The sequence below is a fragment of the Nothobranchius furzeri genome, chromosome 10 (assembly GCF_043380555.1).
Source record: "Nothobranchius furzeri strain GRZ-AD chromosome 10, NfurGRZ-RIMD1, whole genome shotgun sequence".
NCBI lineage: Eukaryota > Metazoa > Chordata > Actinopteri > Cyprinodontiformes > Nothobranchiidae > Nothobranchius > Nothobranchius furzeri.
In genome coordinates, this window is record NC_091750.1 from 35,701,983 (window position 1) to 35,717,801 (window position 15,819).

Consider the following 15,819-nt stretch of genomic DNA (forward strand, 5'->3'; position numbering starts at 1 on the left):
AAACTCCTCCCCTGGGAGGTGTCCACGAGGACATCCTGTCCAAACTACCGCAGGGGACCCCTCTCCCGTTGTCCTGGATGTCCGAGCTCCTCCCCTATCTAAAGATCACAACCGTCGGTGAGGGTCAGATCAAACACCGAACTCCTCATTCCGGCTCAGAATCTCTGCCAATGCCACTCTGATCCTGTCTGACAAGTTCTTACAACATTCTAATGAAATGTTTCATTATTGGCCTTTTAAACGTTTATGTTGATCCTTCTGATAGAAATTCAGGTCACATGATCTCCACTCTCCATTGTTCAAAGCAGCAGCAGTGTGTGTGTGTGTGTGTGTGTGTGTGTGTGTGTGTGTGTGAGACCCAGACACCGAGTTGTCTGAAATGATCAGGATGACAAATAGAGTCCCGCTGCTCTGATTGGTCGGCTAAATGAAGCACGTGTGACGAGTGTGAGGCTGCTGAAAAGGTTTGATAAAAAAATCAGAAGAACATTTTTATAGTTAATCACCTGGAGAATTAATTTTCTCTCCTTCATAATCGTTTTACTAGAACTGAATACAAACGCTGGATCTATAACCTGGTTCACTGGTGGCTCTGGTCCTAAGTTCTCCATCCGACAGGAGTAACCTAACCTACAGAGGCATGGCTCTGTCTCCCTATACTGGTGAAGCTGGCCATGACCGGGTTACTCTGGTTTTTTAGTCCAGCTGTGTGGATTTCTGAAGCCCTTTTGGAGGGATGAATAAATCCTTGTGGTTACTTATCCAGGTGAGTCGCTTAACCAGTTAGGATAGACTGCCATCTTTCAGCATCTTCACCCTGAAATACTAAAGTCCAGCCAGCAGGTGTCTCTACAGGTAATTAAACCCACATCAAGTCTATCTATCTATCTATCTATCTATCTATCTATCTATCTATCTATCTATCTATCTATCTATCTATCTATCTATCTATCTATCTATCTATCTATCTATCTATCTATCTATCTATCTATCTATCTATCTATCTATCTATCTATCTATCTATCTATCTATCTATCTATCTATCCATCCATCATCTGAGACAAAGCAGCAGAAACACGTTTTTTCCGTTTCTCAGCAACAAAACGGTTATTTTCTCATCCATGTTGGTTTCTGTCCAAAATGCTCAGCTAGTGTGTGAACGCTGTGCACAGCCATTGTGCCATTGCACACACACACACACACACACACACACACACACACACACACACACACACACACACACACATACTGTAGTGCTTGCAGATCTGCAGATGGAGATGTTGTTTCTATGACAACCCGTTGAGGACGATGATTTATTTAAAGATGTTCCCAGCCTCTCCTCCTGCTGGCTGATTTCATTCCAGTCTGTCGTTAAGTATCAGAGAGGAAACGCTGACCTGAAACGTGTCGTGTAGAAACCCTGAAGCCTGACCTAAATGAAGATGAAGCTCTATAGAACCCTGAGAACTCCCCGAACCCGAGGCTGTTTCCCAGAACACAAATCGTTTTATCCTGATGCCTAAAGCAGCTTCTCGTTTGTCTCATGACCTCAGTTATCTGACTCTCAGGTTTCATTGAAGGGAATCCTGACACACCCAACCCAAATGCAGCTCAAGCCTTTCTCTATTCCAAAGGATGTGTTGGTATTGATTATTTGTAATTAATTAAATACGCCATCACCCAGTAAATAGTAAATCAGGAACAATTTTTAAAGCGGCGACATTTTCAGCTGGAGGCCAAATGGCTTCCTGCAAAGACTGAAACAGGAAACGGTAAGAAAAGCTCAGCACCACGGACAGCTCCTCCTCTTCCTCCTCGGCTCTGTTCACCAGCCAGGCTCTGACATCATCCCCGTACCCCTCCCCACTGGAGGATTTGATCTCCACTCGGCTGTTTTTTGGCGTTGAATCAGAGGAACAAGAAAGAGGGTGGTGGAGGAGGAGGAAAGCAGAAAACCATTAAAGCGGGTTAGTAATCAGTTGGTTAGCAGCTGGTTTGTGTTTTCAGGACGATCCAATGGAGTCTGAGGAGAGCCTGCTCCACGTTTGTCTGCTGCTTCTGCTGCTTGGATCCAACTTCACTCTGGTACCGTTCAGTCTGTTCTTCACACAGTTCTTCATCTTCATTTCTGTTGCTCTTCCTCCCTCCTAGGGTTAGGGTTCGGTTTCCTTACTGCTCATTTTCAGCTCCAGTCATTTGTTCTGAGGTTAGGGTTTTGGTCTGTTCTGGTTTCATGAATGTTTCCTTTAGGGTAAAGGTTCTGTTCTGTTGTCCTGATCGGGAACCAAAACCGAATTTAAAATCAGAAACTCTTAGAAACTAAATAAAAAACCTCAATTCTAATAAATCCGGTAATAGTCCAGATTATGAGTTGGATTACGATGCATTAGGCTGGAGAACAAAACTGAAGCAACTAATAAAAACCAACATTTAAAAAGAGAAAAGCATCAAATAAAATCATTGTCTGATTGGCTTAATCATAGGAGACGAGTGAAAAGTGTGAAATTACATAACGATGAGAATTTTAACACATCTTTAACACATTCTGGGATTTTCACACATCTTCTCATCCATCCCTCCTCCTTCACAAGCTGCTATTTCTGTAAAGAATTCAAATCTGTTGTTTTGGCAGAAACCAGCAAAGATGCTAAAGATGAAAACAGAGATGTCTAAATCAAGAGTCTCGTTGTCCTGGTGTTTCAGGATTAGAGTCATTAGGTAATGGCGGCTCCACGTGTTAAAACAACATTTGGACCTGTTCAGATCACTTTCCCAGATCTAGGTCATTGTGTTGTAATTGAGTCGAGACGACAGAGGGTAGCGCACCTGAATGTCTCAAGTCCTGTAAAGGGATGTGGGCAGGAGTGCCCCAGGTAAGGTCTTTTATTCAGATTTAACGTCTAATCTGAAACAGTTAAATGAAATTTAATCCTCAGGGAACACTCTTTCGTCCTCACTGCTGAGAAGTTTCTGATCCTCACCTTTACTCTCAGGTTGGTCCTGCGACCCCGGAGGAAGGCTGGCAGGTGTACAGTTCAGCCCAGGATGCTGAGGGTCGATGTGTCTGCACCGTTGTTGCTCCTCAGCAGACCGTTTGCTCCAGAGATGCGCGAACGAAACAGCTGCGACAACTTCTGGAGAAGGTAGAAACGCCAAACACGGAGACTGAACTAACAACAAACTCAGCATCTACTCTCAGTACTATGTCATGTTGTGGGGCAAGAGTCTAACCCAGGAAATGCAGAATCAGAGTCAGAGTCGGGTGGTATGAAAAAAAAAATTATTGAAAAAAAAAAGGATGAACTAAGGGCGCACTGGAAAACCAGCGGGTGCAGAAACGGGAAGCAGCGTCTGGGGGGGGGGGGGGGAGGAGCAGAGGTGAGTATGGGAGTAATAGTATGGTAGGGGAATTGAGGACGGAGGGACTTACGGCTTAGAAAAACGAGACGTGTGTGGGAGGGGTGAGCCGGGGTTAGTCCAGGGAATGAATGTAGAGCGGTTGAGGTGAATGGTGAAATTGGATCCGGACCGGTGTGGTTCTGGAGAGGGAGCGAGAGGTGGAGGAGATCGGGTCGGCACTTGGAGGAGGGTGAACCAGGAGACGAACCAGAGAATAATCCAAAACGGCGTCGGGAAAAATCCTGATGGTAATCCAGACCTGGGGTGAGTAAATCCATAAAAGTATTAATCCAAGTCACGAGAGAAAAACACACTAGAGAACTAGAGCTAGAGATAAACTACCGGTCAGTGGTAATCATCCGGCGTCGAGTCATGTCCACCTTCCTCCTTATAAACCGGCCCGCTGATCAGCTGATTGGAAACAGCTGTTGCTCCCTCTCCTGAAACCAAGCACTCAGAGATGGTGAGAAGATGAGAAGAGTACTCACCCCGGCTCATGACATACTAAAGTCAGGGACTTCTATCTCCCTGTTTCATTCTCCCACATGAGTTGTTTAGACGTGCTGATTGGAAAAGAGGAGTAAATTGTAGCCCTCAGCATCATTAGCAGCTCTTGCAACCCGAGAGGGTGCATCGCAGGCTGATTTAATGATGTACCCGTGTTGAAGTCATGTGACAACATCTGCTGACACACGTTCATGTTGTCCAGGTGCAGAACATGAGCCAGTCCATTGAGGTTCTGGACCAGCGGACTCAGAGAGATATGCAGTTTGTGGAGAAGATGGAGGTTCAACTGAAAAGTCTGGAAAACAAATTCAGACAAGTGGAAGATGGGCATGAAAGCAACATCGCCAGGCAGTACAAGGTGCCACCAACACTGTCAGTTAGCAGCTTACTTCACCGCGTGTCTGCAGTTCCCGAACAACGTCAATTTATGTATCTGCAACATTCTCTCAACAAACTGTTCTGAACGGGGAGGTCCTGATCTGATCGTAAATATCAGATCGGGTCATCCAGCCACACTCGGCTCCATCAGCTGGGCTGTAAGCACGCCCTGCTGGGCCGCTTTCGTCAGGCAAACTGACACCTAGCAGACGGACACGTGCTTTATTTCAATTCGCTTTGAGGATATAAAAAGCCAATTCACGTGTGGGACATCCCTAATAAATAATGTGTTTTAGTATAAGAGTTTCCTGCTTTTTCCCCTCATGTCTCAGTCCATTAAAGCAAAGATGGAGGACTTGCGTCCCCTGATCCCCGTTCTGGAGGCCTACAAGGCAGATGCTCTGCTGGTCCAACAGTTTAAAGAGGAGGCGGCAAATGTGACGGAGCTGCTGGAATCCCTGCAGGAGCAACTGGGTGGACTTGACTACCAGGAGCTCCATGGTAGAGTGATGAACCTGGAGGACCGTCTGCGAGCTTGCATGCAGAGACTCGGTATGTACACCACTGATAAATTAGCCAAAGTGTGCGTGAGTGAGTGAGTGAGTGAGTGAGTGAGTGAGAGTGCACAGCTAGGGTCCTGTTTACAGATAAGTGCTGCAGCCCTGGATGGTCCAGATAGAATTGGCTGAAACATCAATAAGGTGGAGGCAGAATCATGATTTGGGCCAGAATCATGGGGAGGGAGCTGGTCGACCCCTTTAGGCTCCCTGAAAGTGTGAAAATGACAGCGGACTCTCTTCATGGTACAAAAAGAAGAGCTCTACATCTCTGATGGGTATAAAAGAAGAGAAACTCATGGTGGGGCTCCCATTCTTCCATTGCCTTCATCCATGCTGAGAATCTTCGGAACATCCTCAAGCAGAAGATCTATGAAGGCGGGAGGTTGTTCACATCCACACTGTAGCGGTGGAAGAAGGTTCAGACTTCCTTTTTAGGGCTCAGTATCTCGTCCATGGATGCTTTGGGATGCGGGCTGTTGGGATCGTTCCTCTAATCTTTACTTCAGAGGAAAATCGCTCTCACCGGTCAGCTACTTAAATATGACCTAAATGTAAATATGACTCCTTAATGCTGCAAAACCAACACACAACTGTTTCCGATTGGTTACAGCCTATAAAATATGTTTACCTCTCATGTGCGTGATGTTTTAAAACAGGTCATCTTAAGTTTTACATAAAAATCCCCATTTTCATTTGGAGGAAATCGTGACTGTCATTTGCATCAATTAGAAGGAAAAGTCTATGAAAAATGTGATTTGCATAATTATTTGGAACACAGCATTGAACCGTCTTGTAGCCCAGCCCGCCATCGCTGATGCAGACCAGCCAGGAGCCCTGACACCCTCCCCTGACGGCCCTCACCTACACCCCCACCAGGGTCCGCCGCTTTCCACCACAACAAAGTGTCATGGATTCTCTAAAAGCAAAGTGTCTTACTATCTTTCAGACATTTAAATCCTCAGACTTTGTCATTTCTGTCACCATTTTTTTTTCAGCCTGTGGAAAATTGACTGGAATCTCTGAACCAGTCACCATTAAGACCTCTGGGTCTCGATTTGGCTCGTGGATGACTGACCCGCTGGCTCCAGCTGGAGACAACAGAGTAAGTTTGTTGATCAGCACCATCAAAAACACACCATGAAAATAATCAAACATGATCTCAAACAATCTTCTGAGTAAGTGGTGCTGAAATCCTCCCGGGCACTAAACTCCAAGAATGTTTTACCCCTCTACGGGGACAACGTCTATATTTAAACATCGTTGTGCCTTTTCACAAACTCTTAGAATTATGGGATTTCACCCAAACAATCATCAGAGATCAAGCTAGTCGCAGTTATTCCACCAATCAGTGCGGGGTTATGACGCACCAAATATGGGCGTGTCTGCAGAGCCCGAAAACTGCTCGGTCTTCTCGTGTGTTTACGGTCGGTTCTCTAAAACTAACAATGCTAGGTTTATGAAACTCTTCCATCACATGGTTGACTAGTTGTGCTAAATAAGGATACATGTGTTGTTAATGTTAAACTCAATGAAGTTGGTGAAATCATCGCATGAGCAACATTCGCCCTGAACAAGTCAAATAAATTATACCATACCATACCATAGTTTATTTATGTAGCATGTTTAAAACGCAGCATGGGAGCTGCCCAGAGTGCTACACAGGCTAAACCAAAACACGACCAATCTAAGGAACTAAAACAGAAGATAAAAGTACCAATCAAAAGCAGATAAAACATGAGGAATACTAAGAACACAATAAAAACTAAAACAAGTCACTGACTAAAAGCCACATCGTAGAAGTGGGTCTTTAAACGAGATTTAAAACCCGCCAATGATGGAGCCTGCCCAACTCCAATGGGCAACGAGTTCCACAGCTTTGGGGCAGCATGCACGAATGCTCTCTCAACCCGTGATTTCTATCGCATCCGGGGCGTGCACAGCAGCAGGAGGTCAGCCAACCTCAACGTGCACGTGGGTACACATGGAGTGAGCAGGTCAGAGAGACAGGGAGGTGCCAGGTCGTGGAGTGCTTTAAGTCAGTAACTTAAACTGTACTCTGAAAATGACAGGGAGCCAGTGAAGATGTGCCAGGACAGGGGTAATACGGTTACGTCGGTGCGTATTTGTCAAGACGACCTGCGGCCGATTCAGGGCAGAGACCGGAGCACCAACTAGGAGGGCGTTTGCATAGTCCAGGCGAGAGGTAATGAAGGCATGGATGACTGACTCAAAATGCCTCCACATCAAGATTTGTCTGAGGCGAGTCAGGAGACGAAGCAGATAAAAGCAAGACCTCACTACGGAGTTTATCTGTGGGGCCATTGAGTTCAGCATCCAGCTTTACCCCGAGACTTGTCACACCACACTGTTTGGGGTTGAGGGTTAAAAGGTCACAAACAGGGTGAGAGCCATGGCGGTTGCGGGGGTCAAAAGAAATAGACTCAGTCTTCCTTTCATTTAACTTTCAGATATTGGATGCCAGCCAGCCCTTCACGTCACTTAAACATGCAGCCAATCGCGAGTCCGCGTTCTTCTCATCCATTGCTACGTATAATTGACAGTCATCAGCGTAAATGTGATAGCTCAGGCCATGCCGATTCAGGATTTTGCCCAGAGGCAGAAGGTAGATAGAAAACAGCACGGAGCCTTGTGGCACCCCCCAAGGCAGTGGGAGACAGGAGGATGCACAGTCACCAATCTGGACAGAGATGGACCGGTTGGATAGGTAGGAGCGGAACCATTAATGTGCCACCCCGTCACCGCAACCCAAGACCCAAGCCGGTCCAATAAAATATGGTGATTGACTATCAAAAGCCGCTGAAAGGTCCACCAGGAGCAGCAGTACCCTAGACCCAGAGTCGGATGCCACCAGAATGTCGTTTAGCACCCTAATCAAAGCAGGCTCCGTGCTATGGTGTGGTCTGAAGGCAGACTGAAATATGAACAAATTTAGGTCAAATTTGTTGTTTTTTTAGACATAATCTTAATATTTATGGTTACAGTGATAATAACAATTACAATACTTAATATATTTAGCAGTTTAAAACTAAGATTTCTATGGAAAATGGAGGACAGTTGTTGCGTCAACCAAGCTCGCCATCACTGATGATGATGAACAGGAAGAAGATGATAATGAGGCCGATCATCAAATATAAAATATTCTAAAATATTATAATAATCTGTATTTGATAAGAAATTGTATCTATTGTTCAACAACTTTTCACAAATATTCTACAGTTTTTATAAAAATATACTGCATTGTTTAATAACTGTGACATATTCTGTATTTTTGAACAGTGATGTAATGTTCTAAAATTAGCTAGATTATTCTAAAGTGTATTAAAATTATCCGTACTGTTCAAAAATAATGTTTATTTAACTTATTCATGCGTTTTATTTTGGGATTTATTTTGCCAGAACATGGCCAACGTCCATATTTGGTCACTTTGTTTTCTCTGATTTTCTGCAAGAAAATAAATATTAAGGTAAATTACCAAAGTGTATTTCTGTTGTTACAATTTTCAAAAGTAACACCTACTTCAATGAAGTCCTACCCTATAAAGCAGGGGTGTCAAATATGCGGCCCACGCATATTTGACATCACTCACTTTCAAAATGGTTGTTTTATGCTGACGTGTTAAATGTCCTGAAGGGGCTGAGTTTTGAGAGGACCGAGTTCACGTTCCTCTCTCATAGTGGAAATGTGGCTATGGAACCTGCCGCTACGGGAGTAAATAATGCACTTGTTTGTCTTTCATACAGGTTTGGTACATGGATGGTTACCACAACAATCGCTTTGTCAGGGAATACCAGTCGATGGAAGACTTCATGACAACAGACAACTTCACCTCTCATCGTCTGCCTCACCCGTGGTCCGGTACCGGTCAAGTCATTTATAATGGATCTATTTACTTTAACAAATTCCAGAGTCACACCATCATCAAGTTCGACTTCAGCACTTCACTCATCAGTCGCTCCCGGCAGCTCGACTTTGCTGGTTACAACAACATGTATCATTACTCGTGGGGGGGTCACTCAGATATTGACCTCATGGTAGATGAGGGGGGACTTTGGGCTGTGTACGCTACCAATCAAAATGCAGGTAACATTGTCCTCAGCAAATTAAACCCAAACACGCTCCAAATCATCCGCAGCTGGACCACCAACCACCCGAAACGCAGCGCCGGCGAGTCCTTCATGATCTGTGGAACGTTATATGTCACCAACGGTTACTCGGGAGGAACCAAAGTGTACTACGCTTACTCCACCAACTCGTCTACGTACGAATACATCGACATCCCTCTGACTAATAAATACAGCCATCTGTCCATGCTTGACTACAACCCAAGAGACAGAGCACTCTACGCGTGGAACAATGGCCACCAAGTCCTGTATAATGTCACTCTTTATCACATAATACAGTAACGTTAGATCATGTCTAGAAGTTTCAGTAATGTCACAGTCCCGTCATACAACGGTCTCCTCCTCAACTAGGATTAAAGATTGTATTTGATTTACGAAAAACCTTCACATTCCCTCTCATCCCGTTTAGAAACGTGCAAAAGACACGATCAGGTTCCCTTTTCTGTGTTGTCAGGGCGGAGGGGTATTTACTGCTGAAGAAGTGGAATATCTGAGCACTCCAGTAGACGCGTCCTCAGTGGGTCCCATGGCCACAGATATTAACAGTGACTTTGTTGTGATTTATAGTGAATTCAGTTTTATTTGAGTCTCCAAGTGATAGAAAAACATATGTTTTCTCTTCAGATTCTGTCCTTTTTCAGCTTTTTCACGGTTTCACATTTTGCTAAACTCTTTTGGAATTCAGCCATCGAGCGCCATGTTTGATCGGCCTCCTCATACATCGTAACAGGTAAAACTGGCGTAGAGGTTGATGTGTAACAATTCTGCTGCCAGTTGGCCCATTCAAACATAAAGACTGAGTTTTCTCTAATGCAGACAGCCAGCCTTAAGCAGTGCTTCCAGTGTTGCTAACCAGCCAAGTTTGATTTTTTAGACCTGAATTTTTTACTACGATAATTAAGGCCTGGACTGTTACCGGCCAGCATGTCGAAGCACTCAGACGAAGATGTGAGAGACGTGCTTTTATGTGACTGTTGGAAATAATTAACTCAGAAACATCTGAAACCACACCGTGACATTTCAAATCCAGACATAAAAGGATTATTTTTACGATTGTCCATCATACTAGACTTTGTAATAATGTCTTATTATGGAAGAAGACTCTGGTGTGGATTCTATCTAAGACCTTAATGTGTGTCCACTAATCTACCCTGAAAACAAAATCATTTTTCGGTTTAAGTTCATTAAAAGTTGGTTTAGTTAAAGCATCATGGATGCCACCACATGAATTTAATGTACAGGTGCTGGCCAGTAAATTAGAATATCATCAAAAGGTTGAAAATATTTCAGTAATTCCATTCAAAACGTGAAACTTGTACATTATATTCATGCAATGCACACAGACCAATGTATTTCCGATGTTTATTACGTTTAATTTTGATATTTATAGGTGACAACCAATGAAAACATCAAATCTGGTATCTCAGAAAATTAGAATATTCTAAAGGCCAATGAAAAAATGTTTGTTTCTCTAATGTTGGCCAACTGAAAAGAATGAACATGAAAAGAATGTGCATGTATAGCACTCAATACTTAGTCGGGGCTCCTTTTGCCTCAATAACTGCAGTAATGCGGCGTGGCATGGACTCGATCAGTCTGTGGCACTGCTCAGGTGTTATGAGAGCCCAGGTTGCTCTGATAGTCGTCTTCAGCTCCTCTGCATTGTTGGGTCTAGCGTATTGCATCCTCCGCTTCACAATACCCCATAGATTTTCTATGGGGTTAAGGTCAGGCGAGTTTGCTGGCCTATCAAGGACAGGGATACCATGGTCCTTGAACCAGGTGCTGGTGGTTTTGGCACTGTGTGCAGGTGCCAAGTCCTGTTGAAAGGTGAAGTCTGCATCCCCATAAAGTTGGTCAGCAGCAGGAAGCATGAAGTGCTCTAAAACTTCCTGGTAGACGGCTGCATTGACCCTGGACCTCAGGAAACAGAGTGGGCCAACACCGGCAGATGACATGGCACCCCACACCATCACTGACGGTGGAAACTTTACACTGGACCTCATGCAACGTGGATTCTGTGCTTCTCCGCTCTTCCTCCAGACTCTGGGTCCTTGATTTCCAAAGGAAATGCAGAACTTGCTTTCATCAGAAAACATAACTTTGGACCACTCAGCATCAGTCCAGTCCTTTTTGTCCTTGGCCCAGGCGAGACGCTTCTTGCGCTGTTTCTTGTTCAAGAGTGGCTTGACACACGGAATGCGACACCTGAATCCCATGTCTTTCATGAGTCTCCTCGTGGTGGTTCTTGAAGCGCTGACTCCAGCTGCAGTCCACTCTTTGTGGATCTCCCCCACATTTTTGAATGGGTTTGTCGTCACAATTCTCTGCAGGGTGCGGTTATCCCTAGAGCTTGTACACTTTTTTCTACCACATTTTTTCCGTCCCTTCGCCTGTCTGTTAATGTGCTTGGACACAGAGCTCTGCGAACAGCCAGCTTCTTTAGCAATCACCTTTTGTGTCTTGCCCTCCTTGTGCAAGGTGTCAATGATTGTCTTTTGGACAGCTGTTAAGTCAGAAGTCTTCCCCATGATTGTGGTGCCTTCAAAACAAGACTGAGGGACCTTTTAAAGGCCTTTGCAGGTGTTTTGAGTAAATCAGCTGATTAGAGTGGCAGCAGGTGTCTTCTATATTCAGCCTTTTCAGAATATTCTAATTTTTTGAGATACCAAATTTGGAGTTTTCATTAGTTGTCACTTATGAATATCAAATTTAAATGTAATGAACATTGGAAATACATTGGTCTGTGTGCATTGCATGAATATAATGTACAAGTTTCACGTTTTGAATGGAATTACTGAAATATTTTCAACCTTTTGATGATATTCTAATTTACTGGCCAGCACCTGTATATTCATGTTTTTTTTTTTGCTTCACACAGCAAAATCAATACATTCATTGTTAAAGTTAAAAATTAATCTCATCTATGAATCATTTATATTTTGGCAAAGACTGGGTTTTGGGGAGCACAAGTGCTCTTAGGATCCTTAGACTGAGCTCCGTGTCTCCAGCCAGTGGCGCGGCGAGGTTTTCATGGAGCCCCAACCAAAAAGACTTGCCGTCCGGTGCAGACCAGGAAGTGTGAAGCCACCTCTGGTTGAGCAGTTGGGAAGAGGAGGGGCCCCATCAGGGGTGTGAGATGGTCAGCAGAGCTGTTCTGTCTCACTACTGATGCGGTTCTGACTTGGTTCAGTTTGTCGGCCTCTAGGGGCCCCTGGTGGTCTGGGGGCCCCTATTGACACATGGGCCATCTGTCTCCAGCTATCTGAGGACATTACCTGTCCAAGCTGTGAGAAGTAGACATTGCAACCCAAGTTCCAAACCTTTGTCGCAAAACCCCAACCAAGATCGACCAAAAACATCCAGGGCCTGTTTGGGTTTTACCACTCTGGAGTTTTTAAAACAACTCCAGCAGTGAAAAATGCAAATAATTGCTTTTTCACTGCCCACCTTTCTACTGGGGCTGTTTCAGATTCACTTCGGCTGCGAATGTGATCCATGCAGCTGGTCCTTCACAATCACAAAATCAGGATTGAGTTCATGCATCATTTAGCCACGATAACAAGGACGGAGAAAGATGGCAGCATGTATCCTAAAGGTCTTGGCCAAAGAGGAGTCACAGGCCATGACATTTAGTTTACCTAAACAGTAGGAAACTTCCATGTGTCTTTTATTTTGAAAGTTTCTCATTGTTTTTACAGTTTCTGTTTTTGAATTCCTGTCTGGCTCAGTTTGAACTGCTGAGTTTGACTTGTTCTGGAGGCGTAGCTCATAAAAACAATCTGGGGCAAAAACTTACAGTAGTGGTGCGACACTACGCTTCTGGGATGCGTTCGTCCGTTATTACACCACGTAGATGTTTGGTGATATTTATGCAAGTCAGAGGACTCCAAAGTGCTTTACACCATAGTCAGTCATTCACCCACTCACATACAAGCTGATGGTGATTGTAGCCTGAGCTGCCTTGGGGCAGGCCACTGGTCCCTCTGACCAGCACCAGCAGGCAATTCCAAAAATCACAAGTGACACAGATAGAGCCTGGGTTTGAACCGGCAACTCTCCAATTACAGAAGACCTGCCAAACCATGAGTCACTGTCGCCCTAACCAAGTCCGCTCCAGGTTTGTCAACCTCTGCTTCTGTAATGAAAAATGTTGTAGTCAGATTTAGGAGAACTTCAAGCTGAATCTTTCACCGTCTGGCTACTATCTGGTTACTATCTGGTTACTATCTGGTTACTATCTGGTTACTGTCTGGGGCGATGGTGGCACAGGAGTTAAGAGCTCGCCCCGTAATCGGAAGGTTGCAGGTTCGAGCCCCGCTCAGTCTGTCGCTGTCGTTGTGTCCTTGGGCAAGACACTTAACCCACGTTGCCTGCTGGTGGTGGTCGGAGGGACCGGTGGCGCCAGTGCTCGGCAGCCTCGCCTCTGTCAGTGCGCCCCAGGGCAGCTGTGGCTACATCGTAGCTCATCTCCACCAGTGTGTGAATGTGTGTGTGAATGGATGAATGACTGATTGTGTTGTAAAGCGCCTTGGGGGGTTCCAGGACCCTAGAAGGCGCTATATCAAATACAGGCCATTCACCATTTACCATTAATATCTGGTTAGTATCTGGTTCCTATCTGGTTACTATCTGGTTCCTATCTAGATACTATCTGGTTACTATTTAGTTACTGTCTTGTTACTATCTAGTGTAGCGTCATGAATGTCCTGTTTATGACCTAAAGATCATAGTCTCTGACAGCCTAATCTACATGAGATAGTGGCCAAGGTCTTTCATGCACTCTGCTCATCTGAACTGCTTCACCGCTGTTACAGCGAAGACGAAGAACTCTTGTGATAAACACATAATCAATAACTTTGTTATTACCAATAATAATGTGAGCTCAATGTTCAATCAGTCTGTGAAATGACAATGTTATTACTTGATATTATAATCCTGTGATCAGTAGTATTTTACAAGTTATTATAATCCTGGACATTTGCACTAGACACTAAAGACACGTAATGCTAAAGTCACATGACACATTTCCTTTTGTCTGATCCAATCAGAACCTTCGTTTCTGGCTAGGCGTGGTTTTCTGTGGTGTTTGTATAAACCCTCTTTTTCATGTCAAGTTCTGATTTGCCAGTAAACCAAAATATGACAATTATAAAAACTATTCCACGCCACCTTTTCTTTAGTTCAAGCGTTCTAGAGAAGTCTCGGACCGGCCATCCGGACTTCCTCTTCAGCCAAAAGAACCTCGACAAGCTGGTTACACCTGACCACAACGGTTCCTTCAGAATAAAAGCTGAACCTCACGACCCCTTCAGGGTCTCGGAGACGCCAGTGATAACCTGTCGTGACCTGGAAGCATTCCAAGACTAGTCTGGTCGGCACCGCTGCTTTTCTACCGGCTTCGGTACCAAGGAGGGTCCAAGACGACCTCGGCATTCTGGATCTAACGGAGGCTTCCCCTGGGGTACGTAGACCAACAGATGGCGTTTCATGTGTGTTATAAATCTCCGACTAAAGCTTAGAGCGAAACATTCACTCCCACTCAGAACTAACTGCTTCTCCGGATCCGCTGGTTCTGATAACAACATTCCACACACACACCATCATCATTCATCACGTCTCACTCCACCTTCGTCCATCAGTACACCGAGTGTTTAAAGTTAGTCGTCTAAATTGTGTAGAAATAAATTTCTTAACTATTTTAAACCTGACTCTCTTTCTTTCCTTGGAGTTAATACGAAGTGTCGCTTAATCCCTGCAATAAAAAGTTCTGATCTTCTGGTTAAAATAGTCAAAGATCCATCAGATTGATATTTCATATTTCTATGGAATCTCACATTTTATGGTTCATAAGTTTGATGTAAACGACCCATTCTTTACACTAGTAACTATCTGCTTTCTATCTGGTTACTATCTTCCCTTCAGTATGCAGCAGTCAGTGATCTTCGCTTTGGAGAACCTTGGGGGGAATCTCTTCTCTTAGCAGTCTTTCTCAGTCACTGATGGCTCAGAGCTAAACTCCAAACCATCACAACTTTCCATTTAACATATTCTAATGTTGGACTCCAGTTTAAAACAGAACTTTTACAAACATTCTGACCTTTATAGCTGGATTTGTGAAGTGATCAGCTGAATTGTATTTACAATGGGACATGTTTTCTATACAGTGTGTCATATAGCCTTATACAATTATAAGATTGTTTTATAGCTTCAAACGTGGAAGATTTTCTTTATTTCTCAACGTTATCTTTCTGAAAACGTCCGTCTCAGCTTTATAGCCCAACCCCACGAGAAATCATGTCTCTTTACTTCTTCCATCAGTGACTTTTGTTGCTTGTTTTAATTGATAAACATAATTTTGCCCTGACTGTTCCTTTCCTGCAGTTCATGTTAGTGCTGGAGGGAGCTACTGTAAGTTCAGACATGCTGCAGAATGCTGTTGTGCTAATTAGCTCTGTTAGCTGTTAGCTGCTAACATTTCATCATTAAAATTCTGCTTGTCTTTTTCTTACAAGATTTATACGTTTTAATGTTTTATTTAATGTGTGTAAAGTTGATAAACATCACAGTTTGAGTTTGTTTTCCTCCAACCAACAAAAAATAAAATATAAAAGATAAATTTTAATGATGTTGCTGGTTTATCCCTGTTGGGTCATATTTTCTGGTAGCTTGGGATTGTCACACAAATTACAAAGGGTAGATTTACGTGAAAAAAATGCTATTTAGCTTCACAAAGAGTGTAATTTATGAAAGTGTGGGAAAATTTAGCAAAAGACTTTAGCTTCTTTAGATTCTAGCCACATCCCTCTATCATGGAAATGTATGCCTGAAT

At 43.9% G+C, this 15,819-nt stretch overlaps 1 protein-coding gene across 1 annotated transcript; it reads left to right on the forward strand.

Moving 5' to 3' along the window:
- Positions 1-395: 395 nt before the first annotated feature.
- LOC107386197 (noelin) lies at positions 396-15,612 on the forward strand. Its single transcript, XM_015960440.3, has 6 exons — positions 396-2,085; positions 2,994-3,143; positions 4,109-4,264; positions 4,617-4,836; positions 5,840-5,946; positions 8,607-15,612. The coding sequence occupies exons 1-6, from the start codon at positions 2,017-2,019 to the stop codon at positions 9,267-9,269; spliced, it is 1,365 nt and encodes a 454-aa protein (XP_015815926.1). The 5' UTR covers positions 396-2,016; the 3' UTR covers positions 9,270-15,612.
- Positions 15,613-15,819: the final 207 nt, after the last annotated feature.

Bases quoted from the DNA above. Each gene is read 5' to 3' on its own strand.
- LOC107386197 (XM_015960440.3), top strand. From the start codon at position 2,017: ATGGAGTCTGAGGAGAGCCTGCTCCACGTTTGTCTGCTGCTTCTGCTG. The intron at 2,086-2,993 runs GTACCGTTCAGT...CTTTACTCTCAG, and splicing joins TTGGATCCAACTTCACTCTG to GTTGGTCCTGCGACCCCGGA. The intron at 4,837-5,839 runs GTATGTACACCA...TTTTTTTTTCAG, and splicing joins AGCTTGCATGCAGAGACTCG to CCTGTGGAAAATTGACTGGA.